Below are 24,454 nucleotides of genomic sequence, written 5' to 3' on the forward strand. Positions count from 1 at the left end.
GGTTGCCTGAATCACCACTTTGTAATACAAATGATCTCCTGTTACCTCTCCCCGGTCATCTGTGCTACGTGCAAAGTCCATTATCCGGTCAACCTCCACATAATCTGGATTAAAAAGCTCATCCTCAATCTACACCAAAGGGGAAAAAAAAAGTTAAAGGTTTATTTATTTCCGAAGATGAAATACTATTCCACTTTTCACCAAGCAATAATATTTTGGGTCACAGCAATACAAAACTTATATTTGGCAAATTCTATTATATTAATTGAAATGCTACAATTTAGCAAAATCATTCCCCATGAGGAAATCAGACTTCTCAGACTTCGTTAACTGGGTCTTTTAATTACCGTGTGAAACCTTTTACTGTGAGAGAATGTTTAAGAATATTTTAAATGAAGTGTGAAATTACAATTCACTAATGAGCAATCCAAAAGGCTTATGGCATGCGATGCATTTAGCATTCTCAAAACTACAGTTTGCAATGAAGAATCAGAGTCATGCAAAGTAAGTGTTACTTGGAATCTCATAACTCCTGGAGTTGTCCGATGCCTTACGGCATATTTACAAAATGTTATTCAAAAGCCAAATACACTGAAACCAGCTAATTTCATATTTTAGCATGATCAGAGTTTATAATGCTTGGTAGTATTTGTCAATCAATATTAGTACCTCATTTAGAATCACAGTCTTATCATTAATCTGTTTTCTAATGATTTACACTGAATATAGTGTGTTTAGGCAAAAGTATTAAGGATAAAGAAATGAGGCCTAAATAATTGGCTCATTTAACCAATATATTAAACAATCTTTACAAAAGTAAAGTAATACTGCTGCTTGCAAAGGTATCTCATATAAAAGACTAGAATATGGCTGGAAAAAAAGTATAGGCTGGGCACAGTGACTCACGCCTGTAATCTCAGCACTTTGGGAGGCCAAGGCGGGTGGATCACGAGGTCAGGGGTTCAAGACCAGCCTGGCCAACATAGTGAAACCCCATCTCTACTAAAAATACAAAAAATAAGCTGGGCGTGATGGCGGGTGCCTGTAATCTCAGCTACTCGGTAGGCTGAGGCAGGAGAATCACTTGAACCTGGGAGGTGGAGGTTGCAGTGAGCTGAGAGCAGCCCGGGTGACAGAGGGCGACACTCTGTCTAAAAAAAAAAAAAAAAGGTATAGACTAAGCCATACCCAAAAGAAGTTAGGGTCAGACAAGTTTCAGATGTTAGAAAAGACGCATTTTATTATGTGCACTTCTCAACTTATCAATAATATAACTGCATTAAAATATTTTGCAAAACGCAAACTAGAAGTCACTTAGACACCATTCTTATCCCTTGAATTGCAGGTGGAAAAGATAAGCAGTTCAGTCATCATCTGCTCAGGAACAACAAACTTTCCCTGGCTACTCCGCCCTCTTAAAACGCCCAGTTGGGAAGCTTTGAACTGCGAATTGTGAAACAAAAAGCAGAAACACAAACATATGTCCAACTACCTCAGGCTTTTACACAGAGGTGATTAGGACGGCAAAAAAAAAAATCCATTGAAATGTTCAATTAATATAAAGTATATTAATGCACTGGCTTTTCAAAAGCTTCTAGACTTAGGTAAACACACGTGTTATCCATGTACAGTAGAAACACCTAAACTTTCCCACAACTAGGTTTGGATGGCAAAAACTCTCTTTAGGAAAACTTGTTCTTAAACATGAGCTTTCATAGTCAGTGCTGAATTAAAATCCTTAACTTTTCCTAAACATTTCTACCCTTTAAGTGAGTAATCTGCGGCATCACACATGTGATGAAATTTCCAGTCTAAATGATGTTTTTGAATAGAGATTTTTAGTTGCAGCAGGCTTGTAAGGCAGCCTAAGGAGAAAGAAAGAATGTAAAAGCAGCTGAAACTGAAAACCTCAAAGCAGTACAGCCATGGAACACCTGAAGCCATGATAATGTATGGGATGAAACAAATGGGGGCGTGTGCATTTTCATGTATAAAAGAGAGGGAGGAAGGGGATTGCTATCCTTCTCTGCTAACTCCCACTCAGGACAGAAACTAAGATTTCTAGCTGCCAAGTTACCAGGTAAATAATATACATTCAACCTTGGTATGTGTAGCTAGGGCTAGGCACAATTTCCTAAAGACAGTGTGACTACAGGAGACTACCAGTAAACGTAATAAACAGGACCAGGATTTAGGGATGGGGGGAAAGCTACCATTGTGCTTTTGCCTGTCTCCCTCCCCCTGGCCCACAGAAAAGGTCAGCAGAACACAGGGTGTCTCTTTCTAAAAGGAGGCTAATGACTTCAGCTCACCCCATGTCACAAAAATTTAACTCTGGTTTCATTAAGAAGGGCATAAAAAATAGAACTTCATAGCATTGTCCTCAAAATCAAATATTAAGATTCTTTCTTCAAAAGAATTTTCCTCCAAGTTCTTCTGAAGAATCTTCTTAAGATTCTCCAAGATCTATGAATTGAGTCACATTCGAGTAACTCCATTCCACTCACTCCTAACCACTGCACTGCCAAAAATGCTGCACACTCAGAGTGCCAGAGGTAGTGATGCAGACATGTGTCCAGTAAAAGAACAACCACATGATCTCCCATCGAATGCAGACTTTACCATAGGCCAGTTGGGATCATGGAAATCAGAACCCAGAAGAACACAGACTTGTTACCTGATAGTATAAGGATTTTATGACATAAAAGTACTAAGTGCTCTTCTGTCCCACTTTCCTCCATCTCCAAAAAGGGGTGGCAGTATAAAGTAGGTTGTTAAACAGATACTATTTTGCACCAAATTGTACGCTTCTTTTACATAAAGTCTACATTCTGTCAACTCTTTTATGAAAAGAGGAACTAATAAATCAGCAAGTCTTATCTTTCAATGTTAGGGTTTTTCTTTTATCTACTTGAGGCTGTAAGTGAAACCAAATTGGCGATCAAAAGTCCAGAGACCCTAGTAAGCAGCCTGCGAAAGCACTTTTTAAAAAATGTAATTGACTATACTGCAGAGGCAGAGGGCAGAACTGGCACTTCTAGTAAATGCAGATGTTCTTCCCTGCCTTAGGTATTGCTCTATTTCTATACTGATACCTGGGATAAAGGGACACAGGCAAAGATATTACCAGTTTCTATACTACAGCACAGCATTTGTGAAAATGAGTTTAGTGAACTCCCTGTGATTAGGCATTGACTTGAACAAAAGAAATTTGCCACATACTTTCCTCAACGGAAGTTAAGCTTTTGTATCTTAGAACTTGTACTTAACATTTACTGTAGATTTCTTAACCTGCTAAATCTCAATAGAACTTCTGTCCACTTAATTTCATCGTCTACTAACTGTACTTTCATTACAAGATTTTTATCATATCATCACCACTATTTCCACATAATATCACAAGGAACCATATCTTCTAGCCTAAGCAACAGGAAGAATGAGAAATTTCCTGTTTACAAATTTGTTAGCAAGAACCAGTTACCAATATGCAAGTTAACAGCACCAAATGAGACTAACTAGTTTTTCTTAATTCATGGAACTAAAATTTTAAATTTAGAACATTTTAACAAAGTAAATACTTTGGAAAAGTAAGCAGGTATTTCATACCTCTGAAAGGAACTTGTTCTGGCCCTGCTTTGCCTTAAATCGTTTAATTTTTTGCTGAATTCTCTTATCTTTTTCCAGATCTTCTATAGATGCCCACTGACAATGAAGATAAGAGCTGAAAGAACAAAATAATATCCTTGAAATATGTAGAATATAATTAATCCTTTATTATGTCTTATTCAAAAAAGTCAACTAAACAGATAATTAAAATAACCTGCTTAATTACTCATTAAGGCTGCTGAGCAACATTTAATATACCCACTACTGTTTAGAATAAGAAGAGAAAATCAATATTAGTGCCTAAAATTTGCCTTCTGTCCTAAGCCTCCAGCTCTCTTACCTGCTACCAACAGAGAGAGAGAGAGAGAGAGACAGAGACAAGAGACAGAGACAGACAAAAGAGACAGAGAAGAGAGAGAATGGCCTAATAACAAGCTGTTTCCATAAGTGAATGGATTATACTTCAATATAAAATTAGCACTACAGGGTGGCCTTAATTCTGAATTTATACTTTGAACCTTTTATCATTGAGAAATAGGTTTTTATCAAGTTAAAATAATTCAAATTTAAAATAGCAGTTTCTTTGGAGATAAGAGGTGTAAGGTGCCCTAGAGTCATCCAAGGCCTATCATACTGGTCCCAAAGGGAAACCTAACCTGGTCCTTCTAGAAAAATCTAGGAGGAAAGAACCACTGCCTGCTCCTGGAACACTGGGCCATGCCCCTCACCAGCTCCTTATCAGTTCCTGGTCTCCCAGGCTGTGTTCCTCCAGGCTTTCTGCAATGATATCCCTTGGTCCCCTGTGAATGTTTCACTTGCTATGATCTCTACCTGCACTGGGCAAACCCCCTCCCCTCAAGACTCCCCACCTCCACCTCTGAGCATGTATGGTGTCTTCCCTCACCTGAACTGGAATACATTTGCATTTCCCTTCTCTTCTCCAACACTCACAGGTACACAGTTAATGTTTTATGGCAACTCTGACACTCTTTTGCTTAGTTCTTCAATATTCTTATGTCCCATCACCCTCTCCCTGCCCCTCAAATAGCCTTGAAAGCCTCTTATGTCTCTTTCTGGTGACAACATTAAAAAAAAATTATACCTTGAATATATATACCCCTTTCAGAATCAACATACTAGTACTCTTAGAAATTGTGCTTTAGTTCACAGAAGTCAGAAGTTTAAAACAAGAAAAAGTAAAAACAAAAATTACACAACCATTAAAAATTTTTCAAAAATGATTCACGATATAGGAAATGCTTATGATATTAAGTAGCACATAACTGATAATCATGTCTAATATAATTTGCAAAGATAGAACTCATTTAGTCCTTCTATAATTGAGGGAGAAAAGGATTTTAAATACATATGACTTATATAGCTATGAACTGATAGAAATGCTGTACACACACACACACACACAGAAAACAGACTAGATGAAATTGCATCAAAATGCTAATATAGGTTCCAAATCTGAAAATCCGAAATTCAAAATGCTCTAAAACTCGAAACTTTTTGAGCACCAACATGATACCTGAAGGAAATGCTCAATGGAGCATTTTGGATTTCAGATTTGGGATGCTTAACCACTAAAGCATAATGCAAATATTCTAAATTTGAAAAAATCCAAAATCCAAAACACTTCTGATCTCAATCATTCCAGATAATGGATACTCAACCTGTATTTATTATTTCTGGGTGCTAGGACTGTAAGTATTTTATTTTCTACTTTCAACTTGTAGTTTTCAAGTTTCCAATAAATAATATGCAATACTGTCATAATCAGAAACACATATTATACGAGGCAGGCAGATCACCTGAGGCCAGTAGTTTGAGACCAGCCTGAAAAATATGGTGAAACCCCAACTCTATTAAAAATACAAAAATCAGCTAGGCCATGGTGGCATGTGCCTGTAATCCCAGCTACTCAGGAGGCTGAGGCGGGAGAATTGCCTGAACCCCAGAGGTGGAGGTTGCAGTGAGCTGAGATCATGCCACTGCATTCAAGCCTGGGCAACAGAGGGAGACCCTGTTCCCCCTGCCACACACACACAAAAAGAAACACATATTATAAAAATAATCTGCTCTAGTCTCCAAATTATTTGACAGAAAAAAGCACAGGTGCAGTCAGTCAGTTAGTATTCTTGTCTTGGCTGAGGTGCAAAAGCCTTCAAAGCACCACCTGTGTAGCTTTGAACTGGACACAAGCATATAAGCAAGTGGCTCCAGCCCTGCTTTCTCTGCTATAAACTGGGATGAAATTTTCAGTGTGACTCTGCTTTCTAGACTCTGATGATAACCCATTCTGGAGGCTTAGTCAGGAAGAAGAGGAAGGAAGAATAAAGGGTCAAAAATAGACTGCTTTGTCTTAATAGATAATTAAGGCAAGAAAAAGTTCTAACTGGACTAGAACTAAAATATTTTTTAAAAGTTATGAAGAAGTAAATGTAAGAAAAATATTACGAAGCTAGTAAGAAATAATCTGAACTAGGCCCTACAGATAATACAGTTTATGGTCACTTTGGAAAACAAAATTTCATTTAAAAATGTAACTACTCTTTATGAAACAGATATACATTTATACCTAATCTTGACAGTTAAAAAAAAAAGAAAGAGTATATCCCTTACTCATATCAGTGCAAAGTAGTAAATATTTATATTTATAATACTTGTAAATATTTATAGTTATAAATAAATACAAGTAAAATATTAACAAACACAACTCCACGTCACATTAAGAAAATAATATGTCATGACCAAGTAGTTACTTATTTCAGGAATGCAAGGTTGGTTCACTATTAGGAAATTCACTAAAAATATACAATATTAATATATCTAAGGAGAAAAACCACACAATTATTTCTATTGACACTGAAAAAACGTTTGACAAAATTTAACACCCATAATGGATTTTTTAAAACTTAGGAAGATAGGAATTGATAGGTATTTTGTTAACACATATTTGAAGATTTTAGTTCTAAAGACAGGATCTTACTAAATGAAGAAACACCACAGTTTTCCACAAAAATCAGAAAGCATGGATACCTACTATCTCCACTATTATTCAATATTGTATTTGAGGTTATTAGCCAATGTCACTGACAAGTCAAAACAATAAGAGACATAATAATTAGAAAATAATAAGTAAAGCTATCTCTGTTTGCAGATTATATGATCAGGTACCTGGAAAACCCTAGAGAATCAATTAGAAAACTAATTCAAATAATAAAATAATCCAGCAACGTAGCAGAATATAAAATTAGCATACAGAAGCCAACAAATTGTCTTCATTCACAACAACAATTACCAATAAGGAGATATGTTAGAGAAAACCTCTTTCACAATACCAACAAAGATAAAATACTTAGCAATAAATTTAATTAAAAATGTGTACAATTTGTATAGGAAAATATTTAAAACTCTTACAAGACACAAAAGTAGAACTGGATCAAGTGAAAAGACATCATTTTCACACTGTGTAACTCAACATCACACATTTGTAAATTTAATACAATGTAAATAAATAAAATGCAAACAGGCATTTATATGGGGCTAAACAATACTAAATTTTATATATAAAAATAAACATGCAAGAATATCCCGGAAAACATTAAAACAGAAAAGCTACTAGGGAAATAGATCTACCAGATATTAAAATACACTATAAAGCCTCCCTAAGCAAACAGTGTGGTACTGGCTTATAAATAGACAAGCAGCTCAAAGGCATAAAGTACAGATAAAGAAAAATAAAAAATAAATAAAATAAAAAAAACTTTAGGACATAATAAAGTTTGGATCTCAAATCACTGAGTCAAAAATGGACTCTTTTTTTTTTGAGATGTAGTCTCACACTGTCGCCCAGCTGGAGTGCAATGGTGCAATCTCGGCTCACTGCAACCTCTGCTTCCCGGGTTCAAGCGATTCTCCTGCCTCAGCCTCCCAAGTAGCTGGGATTACAGGCGCCCGCCACGATGCTCAGCTAATTTTTTGTATTTTTAGTAGAGATGGGGTTTCACTATGTTGGCCAGGCTGGTCTCAAGCTCCTGACCTTGTGATCAGCCCACCTCAGCCTCCCAAAGTGCTGGGATTACAGGCATGAGCCACTGTGCCCGGCCAAAAATGACTCTTTAATAATGGTGCTAGAACAACAATTGAAAAAGAATTAAATTAGAGCCATGACTTACACAAGAATAAACATCAAATGGATCAGGCACCTAAATAGATAAAATGAAATCACAAGGAAAGCATGGACAAATTCCTCTGTAATCTGGATATAGGGAAAGGCTTTCTAGCTATGACACTAAAGCTAGAAACAATAAAAGAAAAAATGGATAAATCTGACTGTACAAAAAATTTTAATGGGCAATGCAATAAACACCATGAAGTCAAAAGACAATTGAAACTGAGAAAAGACAGTTGCAACATATAACCCAAGATAAAGACCTAATATCCCTTATACATAAAGAGCTCTTAAAAGTTGAGAAGAGCATGACAGAAAATGAGCAGAAGACACAGACAACCAACAAAGCAAGATGTAAAAAGTGGCCATTAATCTTATGAAAAGGTGTTCTTACTCACAGTAAGAGAAAATGCTAATTAAAACCTCAACTGAAATACAATTTCTCACAAAAATTAAAAAGTAAAACAGCACACTATATTAGAAAGGTTGTGGGGAAATAGGTGTTTGCATACATTGTTGACAGGAACATAAATTCATACAACCTGAAGGAAGGAAATTTGGCAATATCTCTCAAAAATACACACACGTTTGCCTTTTGTATCTAGCAAACCCACTTCTGGGAATTCACCTGGAAGCCATGCCTCCAACAATTTGAAAATATATAGATACGTATGAGAATATATATTGTAGCATTATCTGTAATTGGAAAACATCAGAAGCCACTTACACACCCACATACACAGGAGGCTGGTTGAATGGTTATGGCAGTCATGCAATGGAATACCATACAGCTGAAACAAAGAATGAGGAGGATCCCTATGAACAGATGTAGAGTGATTTCCAGGATGTAGTGTGACAAAAATGTACTAACAGTATACCAATTTCTTTTTTTGTAAGAAGGAAGAGGAAATTATACCTGCATGCTCATGCCAAAAATTACAGAAGGGATAAACCTGGGATTAGTAAGGAAGTAAGCAGGAATGGGGTGGAAAGGAAGGGAGGACTACATTTCTTTTGTGTATAGTTCTGACTTTTGTAACATATTAATATTTCACAAACTTGAAAAACAATTAATAAAAATCAACAAGCGGGGGCTAAAATGGAATACAAATACAAACCAAAACTAAAGAAACACACTGTGTATCAAATAAATCATGAGGCCCCAACCTTTTTGGCACCAGGGACCAGTTTCGTGGGAGACAATTTTTCCACGGACTGGGGCGGGTCCTCGGTGGAGGGCAGTTTGGAATGAAACTGTTGCACCTCAGTTCAGGCATTAGTTAGATTCTCATAAGGAGCACAAAACCTAGATCCTTCGCATGCACAGTTCACAACAGGGTTCACGTTCCTATGAGAATCTAATGTCACGCTGATCTGACAAGAGGCAGAGCTCAGGTGGTAATGCTCAGTCGCCTGCCGCTCACCTCCTGCTGTGGGGCCAAGTTCCTAACAGGACACTGACCAGTACTGATCGATGGCCTGGGGACTGGGGACCCCTGAAATAAATAACAAACCACACTGGTGGGGTAGGAGAAGAGAATAACCAACCCAAGGAAATTCTGGATAAAGTTTTAGTCCCTATGTCCTCAAACTAAAGACAAAAAGCTAACCAAATATAGGCTTTTTTTTCCACAGAAATATGGGCTAGTAACTCTGAAATCACTTCCTATATACGTTAGGACTGACAAAAAAGCAAATATAAAAAATAAGAGAGCCAGGTTTATTCTGGTTGAAGAAGGGAATTACTAATATTAAAGGGGAAAGGAGAGAATGAACCCTGAGCTGCTGAAATAGTACTGGAAGTATCAATATATAGGCATTGTTTTTGCTGTTGTGTTGGAGAGGTGGGTAAATATGTGTGTGTATATAATAAACAGATAAGTGTGTGTGTAACTCGATATACACAAACACACACACACACACACACACACACACACACACACACACTCCCAGTCCTAGAAGCAACAATTCCTCAGCAACAAGGAGCACACCTAAAGCCCAAATCTTGGTTTCTCAATGCCCCCGCTTCACTGAAAACAACCAAGCCTTCTTGGAGAAGTAACTGATTCCATAACTAAAACAGGGAAGTTACGAGATGAGCCTGGAACATCCTCTGGTGCCAGAAAGCAAGAAAGTGTTCAAAGAAAAATGGGGACAAGGCAAAAAGATGGAAGAGCCAGTCTGAAGGGGCTCCCACTGGCCAAATCTGGGATAATGTGGGCAAAGGAAATACTACAACAGTAAAGAGTTATAATCCCTTGAATAAAATGAGAAGCCACAAGTCTGCTCAGCTATAAATTAACAAATGGACAAGAGGGTAAAGCTCTTCCTTACCGTAAAAACCCAACCAACCAATGTAGAAGAAATGATGGAATTAGTAAATCACCCGTTAGCAACCATTACCATATTTAAGTCTTAAAGTATCTTTCCAGAAGATACATATTAACTACAAAAACAAAAATTCTTTGTACCATTTTTACAATTTTTCTATAAATGTGAAATTGTGTCCAAATATAAGGCTAACAAAAACTCTTAGTTTTATAGAAATCTTAATTTCTCTTAGCTCTCAATAATGACAGTCAGAAAAGCTATTTTTTTTTTTTTTTTTTTTTCAAAACTCCCTTTACCTCATCTCAAATGACTTTTGAGGAGGGCTAGAGTCTCCTGGTCTGGCACTGGCACCTGGTCAGGAACTCGGAGCCCATCTCTGGGGTCACTAACAGGCTGACTGGAAGGAGGCAGCTCAGGCCTCACTGTTAAACATTGATCTGGAGGTCTCTCTGGTAGTGCCATTATTTTGGTGATTGATATCTGAACTCCTTTGCTCTTGTTTCAATTTGGTAAATCTACAAGGGAACTCTCTCCCTCTGGTTTACTTAGTTTACCTCCTCCTTACCATAGGAAATCGTGTTGTAGGCATAATTTCCACATGTGTAAACTGACATGCTCTGAGGACAAAAGAATGACGACAGTTAACATTTTCCGAGCATTTTTAAAATTGTCAGACTGTATTTCATTGAACGCTCATGATAAAACTGACAGAGACTTCTTTACCTTTTTACTTGATAAAAGGTTTTACTCACAACTTCTTCAGAAGTGCATCAATTTATTAACAGTGCCAACTACAACAAGAGAAATGACAGAAAACCCATGGCACCTGATGCTTTCATTTTCTAGGGTGGGGTAAATTTTCTGAGGCTGTTTGCACAGCAACTCACAAAAGCCTCTCTTTAAAGCCCTAAGAATGTATTAATATGGTGGTTTAGTTCTTTGTCTTAAAAGGGGCAAAAAAAAATTAATGTTTACATTATCAATGAACATTTTTGTCCTTGTTCTGTGATTGTTTATTTAGGTTACAAAACGGCCTCAGTGGTCTTCAGCAGAATGATTACTGACTCTGAAAACATCCTAGCTCATCACAATGTCTGTCTGGGCCAGGTGTACTGCTTACAACAGAATCTACAAGGCCAACAACTCACTGTGTTTTTCAATTCAGATTTTTAAGTTATGAATTCAAATCTACTAAATAAATATCAGAAACAAACAAAAATAGATAAAGCTATAGCTCACTGCATTTTAGAACCTGAGTGATGTCATGGTTCTCTAGAGCTTTCATTCCACAGGAGAGTTCTTGTCTCTAGGGCCTCGCACACTATGCACAGGTGAAGGAACGAAGTGTAGCCCCACAGGGCAGAATTCACGATCAGAGGACAGGGAAATACTGCTTTATTCATTTTTCTATTATTGTAGAAGTTTTTATCCTCTCTAAAAAAAGACTTATTGGTTATACACAGAAGTTAGTCAACTTTTACACCAATTACACATTTTCCAGAAAAATTCATAAAATATCAAACATACAAAAGTTGGTTAAAAAATGGCCTCCCAGGCCATGATGACTAAAGAAATCATACCAAAGTTTCCTAATTTCCCAACTTAATAAAAAATGGTCATTTACTACTTGGAAAATATAGCCCCCCATTAAAAACAAAATCACAATTTACTTACAAGTTTTTGTATTTCACATAGAATTCCTCAATTTCTACCTCCTCTCCAGATTCCTTCTGCAACAAAAGAAAATTTCAGGCACATATTTAAAACCATCTACTAGAATATTTTAAAAGTAATGATTTACTCCCATATGAGCACAAAACAGGACTGAAAAGAGCAGCACAGGACCTTCACGTAAGATGAGCACGCTGTGTGCCGGGAGGCGGCCAGGGCCACGAAGACTGCCACGCTCAGGCCCACGCATGCACCTCTGCTCAACGTGCGAGAGCTTCTAAGACATGAATCACTTTAACTCCTCCCTAACCACATGCAGCTTCATTCACAACAACCTGACCCCAAATTTGGCCTTCTGCCAAACCCACAGTGTTAAGTAGACGCCAAGTGTACCATTTTCTCAGGCAGCAGCCAATTAGCAACTGCTCTCCTGAATGCCATATGTATTATTTTTGGCTGCCTCATGGCAACTTTACATTGTGGGTTTTGTAATGTTTTAAAATATTTAAAAGACATTTATTTCTCCATATACTTAATAACTCTAAACAAGAAACCATATAAAAGTAAACCTTGTTCTTATGCTGTAATTTCAGTGCATCACTATTCATAGTCTTAGTTTCACTCAATGGTACAATTAAAATCTCTCAGACAAGATGTCTCACACACATAGCAGCCAAATAAAATTAACACTCCAAATACTACATTTAGGTAAGGTTAAAATTGTGATACATGTCAGCCAAATCAAGAGTTTTCAGTAGTAAGATTATCTATAATATCTCCCTTGATCCTACCTGCTGTAGTGTATGCAGAAGATAACGTTCAGATGATATTTTAGGCATCTCTTTTTATTCCCCTTTTGGTTTTAGGCTCTTAAACAAGTCATAATATGTAATTTCCTTCTGGAACATTTGATCAGATAAATCAGGGATCTAAAATATAAACACCACTTACAGATGTTTGGGGATTGCTTTTACACTCTTACAAGAGACCCCAAGCCTGCCTCGAGGGTCATGTATGGCTGTTCAGCCACCTCCAAAATGCTTCGACGAAAATCAAGGCAAGTAGGAACATGGCAAAGAACAAACAAAAGAGCAAAGGCTTCTACTGGATAACAGACTGGCACAGATCTGTTCAAAGGTATTAGTCCCCTCAATCTCTAACCTTCAAACTATTTTCAAAGATTGTGAACTTAAACTTTTCTTTGAAACTCACTTATGACAGTTAAACCTAATTTTTTTTCTTTCTTTTCTGAGATAGGATATGCTTTGTTACCCAGGCTTGAGTGGAGTGGTGCAAACATGGCTCACTGCAACCTCAACCTCCCAGGCTCAAGCAATCCTCCTGCCTCAGCAACCTCTGCCCCTCCCTACCACCTCCCCAAGTAGCTGGGACTACGGGCACACACTACCACACTCAGCTAATTCTGTATTTTCTGTAGGCTGGGTTTTACACCATGTTGCCCAGGCTGGTCTCAAACTCTTAGGCTCAAGCAATCCCCCTGTCTCAGCCTCCCAAAGTAATGGGATTACAGGCATGAGCCACCACACCCAGCTAAACTTGTATTTTAAACAGTTTTGGCCTGTCTAGAAATCATCAAGAAGGAGTCTGGATATGCAGGAGTGGTCAATATCTATTAATATCTGGTTGTGCCATAATGGATCTATGAAAGGTAATAACTATAAAGCATTATTTTAAACCAAGGTATTCAGAACACCTTCTATGTCATAAACTTTTAGTTATCCAAAATAAAAAGAAATGTTTGTTGGATGGCTTCAAGAACCAGCAACATAAATCGAATATGGAATTAATTTATAAATAAATACTATCAAGTTCAACTGGCAATCCATCCAAGACCCACCCTACTTTTTTCTCTCTAGCCTTAATATTTCCCCATTCTACTCCCTTTTCTTTTTTTTTTTTTTTGAGACGGAGTCTTGCTCTGTCCCCCAGGCTGGAGTGCAGTGGCCCGATCTCGGCTCACTGCAAGCTCCGCCTCCCAGGTTCACGCCATTCTCCTGCCTCAGCCTCCTGAGCTGGGACTACAGGCCCCGCCACCATGCCCGGCTAATTTTTTTTGTATTTTTAGTAAAGATGGGGTTTCACCGTGTTAGACAGGATGGTCTTGATCTCCTGACCTCATAATCTGCCAACCTCGGCTTCCCAAAGTGCTGGGATTACAGGCTTGAACCACTGCGCCCAGCCTCCCATTTCAAGATATATTATCTTTATATAGAACCAGACATTCCAGCAGAAAGACAAAAAGATGGTAGATGATCAGGGAAAAAGAGAAGCAAGGATGAAACTAGATCCTTTGATTCTTCACACAGCATCATGAAATTCAAATCAAGAATGGAACTCAAACGTCTGAGCTTTTGCCCTTCTGATAATAATTATATTTTTTCAATTTTGAAGGCATTTTCAAAACTATGTATCATTTATATAACTGATGTATGTTATAAATCATAAACAAGATTTATCATGTCTATGCTCGTATTATTTCTCCTGATTCTTCTATCTGATCTTTTCTCCCATACTGTCCCTTTTCTTCTCATTCTAAATGGTCTCATCATCCCATAATTCTAAGTGGGCACCAAAACATACAGGATCAAATCTTGAACAGTAAAGACAGTTTTTATTTTGTCTCAAGTCTGTTCCCAGAAAGCTCTGACTCTTACAGCCATCTGTCCCCAACTCTCACTACCCATTTTCTTGTCATGATCAGCTATTCCTCTGGGAACCTGCTGTGAAGATGCCTGACAAGAGAGTCTAGGGCTGCCCAGGAAGAACCAACTAGGTCCTGAAACTTCATTTAGCAGCACCTGGAGCTGGTACAGAATTGTCCCAGGGCCTGTTATCTTTTGGATGTTTCAGAATACAACACTTTGTTCTGTTTAATGGACCACACACATTGGATCACCACCTTCTTGCCCCTAGAACCATAAATAGAGCTGTTTTCCACCATTCCTTTCGTATAAATATGATTATGCTGACCTCTTTTCTTTTACTGAAGAGTAAAACAATTTAACAAAAGTGTCTGAATTCATAAGCCCTCAGAAACATCATTTCAATTATTTACTAAATGGGAGGCAGTCTGACCAGCCTCTGTTGACAGCTTCAAACAGCCCCTACCCCAAAACCTCTCACCTCTAAGCCCCATTTTCAGAAGCCATTCTACAACGGGCACAGGCAATGAATAACTCAGTCAAAGCACTATTTCCATACATACACATAACACTCAGATTTATTTCTTGAGCAGCTACCATTAAATTTGAGAACCCAGTAATATTATGAATTAAATAGAATTTTTCTGAGAAATGTATATCTTTTCATTAGATCCAAAATTAGTCTATGGAAATCCTTATTATTCATATGACATTTAAAGTTTCAAACATATTAAGCCATACTTGTCCCACTGTTCAAACAAACCAGAAACTTTGAGAAGGCAATAAATGAGTTCTCCAGTCACCTGGATTCTAAATAGCCACCCAGAGTCTAGGCCTAACTTAGGCCTTTCCTATGCATCCTACTACTAAATTAAGTAGTCACAGTCAAGAAACTAAAATACAGAGCAAAAAACCAGAACATTTTGTCAAATAATACACAAAAGAATGAAAAAGCACCTCAATAACGTTATCAATAAGGCATGGGTATGAATCCCTTTTCACTTTTGGCCCAATCTACTCTGTATACTTTACTAGAGACACCAAATCACAGTTCACTTAGGGAAAAAATAAGGATATGATAATGGATGAGATTAAGAGTTTTGCCTTCTTTATACTCTAGGAGGCTCAACTAAATAGCTAAAACACACACTCTGAAAATACGTCCTGTAGTTAACTTAAAGAAAAATAAAGAATTTTAGGGAACACAGTCACAATTGACTTTTAAAACTACTTTTGGCTTTCTGATACAAGAAAAAAGGATTTGAATTATTCTCCAAAGATGAATGGCTCAAAGCAGAAACAGCTACAGGCTGACTAAACAAGGAAAACAAAATAATTAGCCTTTATACAATCCAAGTATCTACTCACATAGCTACCTCAAAATTCAAATAGGCACCAACTATCTCATGCAACTAGGTATCATAGACATTAACCTGGGTTTAGAACAACATAAATGCTTGAGCCACCCCTATTTAACATGAGATGCTGACTTAGGGTGCCTCTGCCAGGTGAGTTTTATGTTTGCACAACTCCATCATAATGGATCATGATGCTTCTCAGGCCATAGTGATGAGGTCAACTGACAGAAAAACATGGAGTTTCCACTCTGGATCAACACCATGCAGGGGCAGGTTCTGAGAGCTCATAGCCAGTTTCTACAGTGCTGCCTGGCAGAGATAAAGACACCTTCTCACAGCCAATTATTAAATTATTCATGGTAATAAGAAACAGACCAGCAGGCATAGATCGAATCCACAAAAAATCTCAAATTTCCTTTTGTTTCTATTTGCAACACTTTCTTCCAATGTTATTAAAGGTGATAACTAAAGTACCTACTTTGAGAATATTAGCAGTTTAAAAAGTTAGCGCCTGTTAATGTTTAGTACCTTCTAATGGATTTTTTATTGCCCTTTAAGAAATACCAGTAACTGACAAGCAATTCCATGAGCTCCACATCTCTTCTTTATTTTAAATCATACCTCAAAGCATATCTCCCTTCCAGAAGAATTTTTTCCATTAATTTTCTCCAGCTTCAAATTCACCAACTTAACAAATGTCCACCCTCCTGTACAGTGATTTTTAATCTCCTATGATAAGACAAACCCAGTCATCGGTAAATGGTTAACAGTATCTATTCCTAAACCATGGGTACCTATCTTTAAAGGGTAGCTAAAGAGGAAAAGAAAACAAAAACCCTAAAGTGGGCAAAACAGAAAGAAAAAGCAATGTTCTACATAATGTATAGTCTAAATAGCTCTGAATAATAGAGCTAATTATAATTTGCAACCCCTAAACCTGCTGAGTATGCCTGCTGAAGCACTATCAATTGAATGAAAATTAATATATCCCATCTAAACGACATGCTATTTACTCAAACAAGTCACTTCAATTCAGTGAAGGGGATTGTTCTTCAAAGCATGTCAAGTATTTAAATTTTACCATATATCTACAATTCATAAATTAGCAGTTCTACAGTCATTAGTAGGACAAAAATGCAACCTTCTAATGAGTTAAATAGTGCTTGTTTCCTACTTGAGCAGGTGGGAAATTTAATTCATCAGGAAATCTTCACATTCAAAGAGTCACCAAGATAGCCAGTCACTCCATACCCCGTATCCCCTATACTCAACTGGAAAACACCTTGACATATTGCTCTAAATTATTTTCTTATAAACTAGAGATGTATATTCCGATAAAAATTCATACCTTGAATCACACAATAGCAAAACAAACTATTGAAATGAAAGTAAAGAGAAGTTTACTGCTGGTGCAATAACATGTTCAAGGATCACTCAATAGCAGTATTTGAATAGTAATGGTTTCCTATTTGATAAGCCTGGGATCTCACTTTATTATAGGACTCTCACTGAGTCCTATAAATCCTTCATTCTTCAACTATCTTACTGGGAGATACTTTGTATACATTTTACTAAAAATAAACAACTTTAGGCAGGATGGCTCACACCTGTAATCCCAGCAGTTTGGGAGGCCAAGGCAGGAGAATTGTTTGAGCCCAGGAGTTCGTAGCTAGACCATGTCTTTATTATATATTATTTTTTAATTTTTTAAAGTTTGTTTTACATGCTGAAACATGAAGTTGTAGTTCCACCCTTCTTGAAAGCAAATAAAAAGAAAAGAACTGTGTGGAACTGATAATGACTGAAGCTGCGACACAGACACCTATGTCTAAAGGAGACTACTTCCTAGAGACACGAAAAACTGCATGTTGTAATACCTAATGCACCCGCAGGTTTACGTAATTATTCAAACAAAGCAAAGCATTTTCTCAAGGTGGGCTGTAAGAAGGGAGTTAGCTAAAATAGGGAATTTTCATCAGGAAAAGAAAACACGGTATGTCACTGGCATTTTTTGTTAAAGAGCATATGGGTACCTCAGTGACAAAGCTATCAAGCTAGTGACAGATACTTAGAGCTCACCTTTGCAGATGAACAGAAACTTTGAATAACTCTGAAGTACTAAGCCAAAACTATTTTTTAAAATTACACTGAAAATAGACCTGTATTTCACCTTTGCACTGGCAAGAAAGACACTAATGAATAATTCAGTTGTATATGAGAAAATGTTACAAAACACAAGAGAAAACACCTACTTGCTAAAATGACAAACAGAATTTCCATCCTAACATGAAAGAGGGGGGAACCTTCCTAAGAGAGATTAGAAGTAAATTCATGTTTTGATTTTTATGAATATTTATGAAAAAGGCAGTCTACAACTCTGAAAGTCCCATACATTTATTTGGAGACTTTTGAGTTTCTAGTCCACTCTGAATGGTGTAATAAAGCACTGACTGTTTGATATATTTTAATTTCATCTGGGGTCAAATATCCCAAAGATTCATATTGGGTTAATAAATTAGACAGGATTAGAAATATTACTAGAAGTTTTATTTTACGATATTAGAATATTAAAAGAAAATAAAAGAAAATTACAAAGCCAACAATCCTGTAAGAGTCACATACACCTCACAGATTTTAACCGCTCCAATGGCACTCACCTGCTTTTTTACTGAACGACTGCTCATAATTTTTTCTACCACTGGGCCTTCTGCATCAACAGATTCCTAAAAAAAAAAGTCATGTGAATCAATCCAAATAGAAAACATCTCATCCTAAGCTATAAGAGCAAGAAATCATTCCCCTTTGCTACCACCTCCACACCTTTTAAGTCACTGGGTACAAGGTTATCAGTGAGAAACACAACTGAAAGGAACAAAAATCTCACTCTACTGAAAGGCAAAAGGAAGATTTGTGCTTATTATTACTTCATGATTATACGGTTTAATTACATGGACCAGCCTAGGTTCCTAAAGCTAGAGAGCAATCCGAAATTCTAGCCACCAAGACAAAATAATCTCTGCACGTTAGCAGTCAAAAATATAACTTTTCTTCATCTATACCCGTGGGGTAAATATACTCATCATTCTGCTATAGTAGGCATCATTTATCTATGGAGGTCACATAAAACATTATGTAACAACTTAACATAGAACAAATTACCAAATAAAACGCAAAGGTGCATTTAATATACTTTTCAATGGGTTACCAGTTTGTTAACTAAAGTACAGTAATGGTAAGAAAAAAGCATTATTTTTTTAAAAAAGATCTTTACAATAATCAACCCTACACTACCCATATTTTATACAAACTGTTTTATCCACCATTTACATTGCACAGAGAATAAAGTACACCCTGCTGGGTACTACAAGGCAGTAATTTCATAAAGGGGTTCTCACAGTGCCTAACAGCAGGAGACAAGCTTGAGTGGTTTATTAAAGTCCCAGAAGCCAGAGCACTGAATTCTCAGAGGTATATTCAGCCTCCTTATATTCTAACTCTGACTCTTCCTCAGCATAGACCATTAATTCTCCAAAATTGTGTCAAATTACATATCACAGGCTTACATAAAAATAAATTGCAGTGAACAGGGCTTTTTAAAAGATACTGCTAAACAACGAATTTCCCATAGCACATTATCCAACATTAGGTGGATGTTCCCCTGCTGAAAGTCCAATGCTTCCATTGCACTTCTCAGATTGTAGCAATGAAATTTTCGGTCCATCTTTAAAATGCATCCATAAATCCCACAGATCTGGTACTAACCTGCTGTTCTGACTGCGAGGTGTTGGAGGGGGAATCCCTCCCAGCAGCATCTGCATCATCTGCCTCCTCATCAGAAATCTTGAACTCCAGGTCTTCAGTGTAGCGCTTTCTCTTCACCTGTCTGCTGGACCGTCTCTTCTAAAACAAAAACCCAACACAGTGGCCTTGAAATTAATGATTAAGAAGAAAAATGTGGCCAGGCGCGGTAGCTCACGCCTGTAATCCCAGCACTTTGGGAGGCCGAGGTGGGCGGATCACAAGGTCAGGAGATCAAGACCATCCTGGCTAACATGGTGAAACACCGTCTCTACTAAAAACACAAAAAAATTTAGCCGGGTGTGGTGGCAGGCGCCTGTAGTCCCAGCTATTTGGGAGGCTGAGGCAGGAGAATGGTGCGAACCCAGGAGGTGGAGCTTGCAGTGAGCGGAGATTGCGCCACCGCACTCCAGTCTGGGCGACAGAGCAAGACTGCGTCTCATAAAAAAAAAAAAAAAAAAAAAAAGAAAGAAAGAAAAATGTTCTTTATAATGGCACAGAGTGGAAGGACGAATTTTTTTAAATTAATCTTAAGGAAAAGGTGATAATGTTAATCCTATAAATGATGTGAAAAGATCACAGTGGTAACAAATACAATAGAAATAGGTGGAAATCTGGGGTCAGATGCCTGGGACAGCTGTAGCTCTGCCACTCCCAGCTACGTGCCCTTCAACTGGGAAAATGGAAATAACAACAAATCTGGTTCCTCAGTCAGTTAGTATGTCTATCAAAAGTGGCAGCAATACTGGAGCTGGCTAATGAATCTATAGGGGTTCATTATACTACTCCCTCTACCTTTGTACATTTTAACATTTTTCCCATATAAAAAGTCCAAAAAAAAAATCAGTGCATTAGAAGATAATCTGTAAATTACGAAGTTCTATAAAAATATTGTTATAATACTATCCAAGGTGCCCCAGATATTTCAGGCCATTTTAAATAAAAGGTTTTTGTATTTTAATCTCGATCCTAAAAGAAATACTCTGAAAATTTCTGAAGAGATGAAGGGTTAAATGGCAAAATTCATAATGAATGACTATGAAAAGTAATTTTACTTTTTAAAATATAATATTTTTACCATAGTGGCTAGAATTAAAAAGATTGGTAATAGCCAGTATTAGCAGGATTACTGGCAAACTGGGTATTCTCACAATCCTGTGGTCAAAATGCAACCCACACAGTCCTTGCAGGACAATGTGGTCCTATCTATCAAAACTTAAACATGCAGACCTTTGACTCACTACTTTCACTTCCAGGAAGTTTGGGAATATCTGCAAGATAAATTGCAAAATAAGAAGAAAAACAAGCCACATAACAAGAAGTAGCTTAAGATTCTATTTAAGATAAATAAAAAATGTTGTGTATCTATTTAGATGTGCAGTTCATCGATATATTAACTTCTTAAGACAAAAAGACTGTATATCTTGTTTACTTCTCTATGCCTCAATGAGTATTTGCTAAAAAATGAATGTATATGTGTATGGCGTTAAATAAGAAATCTGAAAAGACACACAACAGATTATTAATAGCTATAAAGACAGGGAGAGAAGCGAATGGAACAGAACAAGAGGTTCTGAACTCTATTCAGAATAATTCTATATTATTTAACTGTTTTGTCAAAGAATTCATTTTGGAAGCTAATTAAAAATAAGGAGAAATAACCTTTTTATTCATATATGTATATGAAATCTAAATTTGAAAATGACACATGTAAAGTTTTAAGCTGCTAATGAATTCAAGAATATTACAACCTATGGAATGAGTTTGCAAAGCACATAGAAGAAATAAAAATATTGAGGAAAATTTTGACACAATTTTTTCTAAGAATTATGAAATAAAACTTTTTAAAGAGTCTCATGAATGTTAAAGTTGAGACAGGCAGAGAGAGGCAAAATATCCATTGTGTGCACCTAAGGCAAGACAGGCACTACCATCTCTCAAGTCAGGATAAACACAGTCCCAGTACTTTTCCCCAAAGAGTGGGACTGATTGATTTTAATCTTATGTTCTCCCTGCTCTTAAAAAGGGATTTGAGACAGTTCACAATACGAACTCGGTATAATATGATCATCAATGGATTGTTAGAGACTGTTAGCTCCAAGCCACACACAGCTGTGGCCGCAGAGGTGCAAAGTACTTTTCTGATGTGAGACCATTCTAGCAAAAGTTTATTAAGAGACTTCCTTGTGGCTTACATGGAGGGAGTAGTGACATGGGCCAGAGGTTCCTACTGGGACCCTCCTCTACAGGACAAAGCTTTGGCACTGTCCAGATCAATCCCAGGTGGAGGAAACAGAGATTCCAGCAGAGTATTCTGCCATCCTGCATCTGCCGTCTGCAATCCTTCCATCCTGCCATCTGCAATCCTTCCCCACATCTCAGGTGGCAATTTGACCTTGTAAGTCCTAGAGCTAAGTGCTCTTGTTTGAACTTGCCCCGACTCTTAACATGTGACCTTGGACAAGTAATTTTGTGGACCTTGGACTCCTGGTCTGTAGAATGGGGTTAATGACAGTAACTACCTCATATGAATACCGTGAAGATCGCATAAGGGAATTCATTCAAAACTTTTAGAACAGTACATCTCACATAATGTGAGATGTAATTAGTAGGACTAAAGTCATCATTAATCAGCTCCAGCTTTCTAAAGAAAAATGGCCCAGTTACCTGGTACAGCTTCTCTTTTCTTTCCAAAGCTGACCTACTTACTCCTGCTCTCATGCCCACTTTACCATTCCTCACTTCTGGACCACCAATTTCTTCAAGATATAAAAGGCCATTATCAAGAACAATTTTAATATTGCAAAATTTAGCATAATATGTTGTATTTCATTTGATATGTCAATTTAACTCAATTTAAATGGATTCATTTACATTTCCATCTTTATGCCACTCCAGTAAGAAGCAATGTGCTCCTAGTGGTCTACCTGCAATGTTTCATCAGGTTTCCCTGCTTAAGACCCCACTGTCACAGTGTTGTAACTGGATAGGGTCTAAGACAAATCCACTTTATGCTAAATCTCACCCTGATGTTAAAGAAGGGTTCCATCCAGTACAATAAGACAGGGTGCTTTCTTCTTTTTAAACAGAAATTTATGAGTCAGTAAGTATAACTTTTAAAATGTAAGTTCCTCCTCATATCAACTTTGTGATATAAGTCTGTGCAATAGTGATGGGGTTAGTTAGCAGTGGATACGAGGTCACTTCATATGTAAAAACACCCCAAAATACAATTATAACTGAATTTTATAAAAATTTTTAATGTTACGTGGCTTCTCTAGTTTTAAAATAATAATTGATCTTACATTTATTTTGAGTATCAAGGTTCCTTTTACAATTCCCCAATGTAAAATTAAATTATTTAATACATAATATGTTTTTATTGTGATCTGGTAAACTATTATTATCTGAAAGATTTTTGTGAGTCAAAATGAAATGTAAGAACTGCCTTTAAACCATAATTCAAAACTTTTGAATTGACACTAAAATAATAGATCAACTTTTTAAACTTGGATTGCTTTAGAAAAGATACTTAAAACAGGTATAACAAATAGAACATTTAAATGTTTCCATGATCTCACTGTTGCAGTACCTTGTGACACAATTTTGAGTTAAAAATTATGACATGTACCTTAGTAAATCAATCACAAAACTCAAGAATTTTAATGCTAAGCCCTTCATGCATGTGTTACAGGAAGAAACATAATAAACAACCAGTCAGCATCACTTCCTGTGTCAGACATACCAAGAAAACACAGCTTTCAAAGTCAGATCTTGTGTGGTTGCTCATATTAGCTATTGAACACATAACGGGCCCTAGCCAATTAGAAAGGATACACCAATGTTCACTTGAATTGATTAGCAGTTTTCTATATTTGAAATGCAGCAGGAAAAAAAAACCCTAAAGCTAGTATTTCATAAGGTTCATCTGAGTCTGAATTAATATAAACAGACTTTTTAAAAAACAACAGCAGTATTTGTGAAAGAATAACATAACAGAATTTTCTCTACTGATGTGAACAAATTCTTAACGTTGTCCAAATACTACTGACATAAAGGTCCTACTTTAAGCAAACATAAATCAGGAGAAAATACCCTTAAGGATAAAAATAAAACTCAAAATCATTAAAACACTTGATTCGTAAGACCAGATCTCAGTAAAAAAACAAAAATCATTAAAACGCTTTAGTTGTAAAACAGCCTACGCAATTAAAAAATGATATCTACTTACCTTCCCAATACCTTTCCGTTGATGTATAAAATAAAATTACATAATAACCCACACTGCCAAAGGTATCACTTTGTTAGTTACACAACCAAACCAAACTAAACCAAAACATATTCATTCACTTCATCTCTCTCTCCCTCCCTTTCAGGTCTAGCTTAAGGCTATTCTGTGAAGTTGTAGATATCAGGGAGTTCTACTCTAACAAACAAAAAGCCAAAGCCAAAAATATCTGAAATTCTTTGGAACAGAGCTGCACACTACAAATACTTTGTTTCTGACTGGTGGGGGTACAGGTGGAAAGTCCTGAGTGTGTACTAAATAAGAAAAAGTCCAGTAAGCTTCTAGAGGCTGGCTTCCTACTCCAGGACAACTCTTCAGTAAGTGCTCCTTGACAACTTAGATGTCATTCACATAAGTTACATTCCCAGCCATCCCAGTGGACCACACTGGCATGCTTCCAGGGAACCTAACAAGGAAATAATTTTTAACTGTCACGTGTAAGGGTCCTTCTCAGTCCAATCAGTGAAGGCAGTATGCTTTACACACAAGAACCTACATTCCTCACGTTTACTTCAGCGTTAGCATTTCAATTCATTCCTATAAAACTCTCCTAAAGTCA

The 24,454-nt window shown here is 36.9% G+C and overlaps 1 protein-coding gene across 8 annotated transcripts in view; it reads right to left on the bottom strand.

The window, feature by feature from the left end:
* The window catches only part of CHD7 (chromodomain helicase DNA binding protein 7), a 183,615-nt gene that overhangs the window by 46,925 nt on the left and 112,236 nt on the right, over window positions 1-24,454 (bottom strand). For 7 of the 8 annotated variants that reach the window (XM_032759699.2, XM_032759703.2, XM_032759704.2 and 4 more), the window contains 5 exons: window positions 19,572-19,709; window positions 18,467-18,532; window positions 11,792-11,847; window positions 3,607-3,721; window positions 46-129 (listed from right to left, as the gene is read on the bottom strand). In XM_032759699.2, coding sequence (XP_032615590.1) covers window positions 46-129; window positions 3,607-3,721; window positions 11,792-11,847; window positions 18,467-18,532; window positions 19,572-19,709 — 459 coding nt within the window. Of the gene's footprint in view, window positions 1-45; window positions 130-3,606; window positions 3,722-10,682; window positions 10,735-11,791; window positions 11,848-18,466; window positions 18,533-19,571; window positions 19,710-24,454 lie in introns of those variants that run through there. The other variant, XM_032759707.2, reaches the window with a different exon arrangement.

Source organism: Hylobates moloch, unplaced genomic scaffold (genome assembly GCF_009828535.3).
Source record: "Hylobates moloch isolate HMO894 unplaced genomic scaffold, HMol_V3 SCAFFOLD_9, whole genome shotgun sequence".
NCBI classification, from domain to species: domain Eukaryota; kingdom Metazoa; phylum Chordata; class Mammalia; order Primates; family Hylobatidae; genus Hylobates; species Hylobates moloch.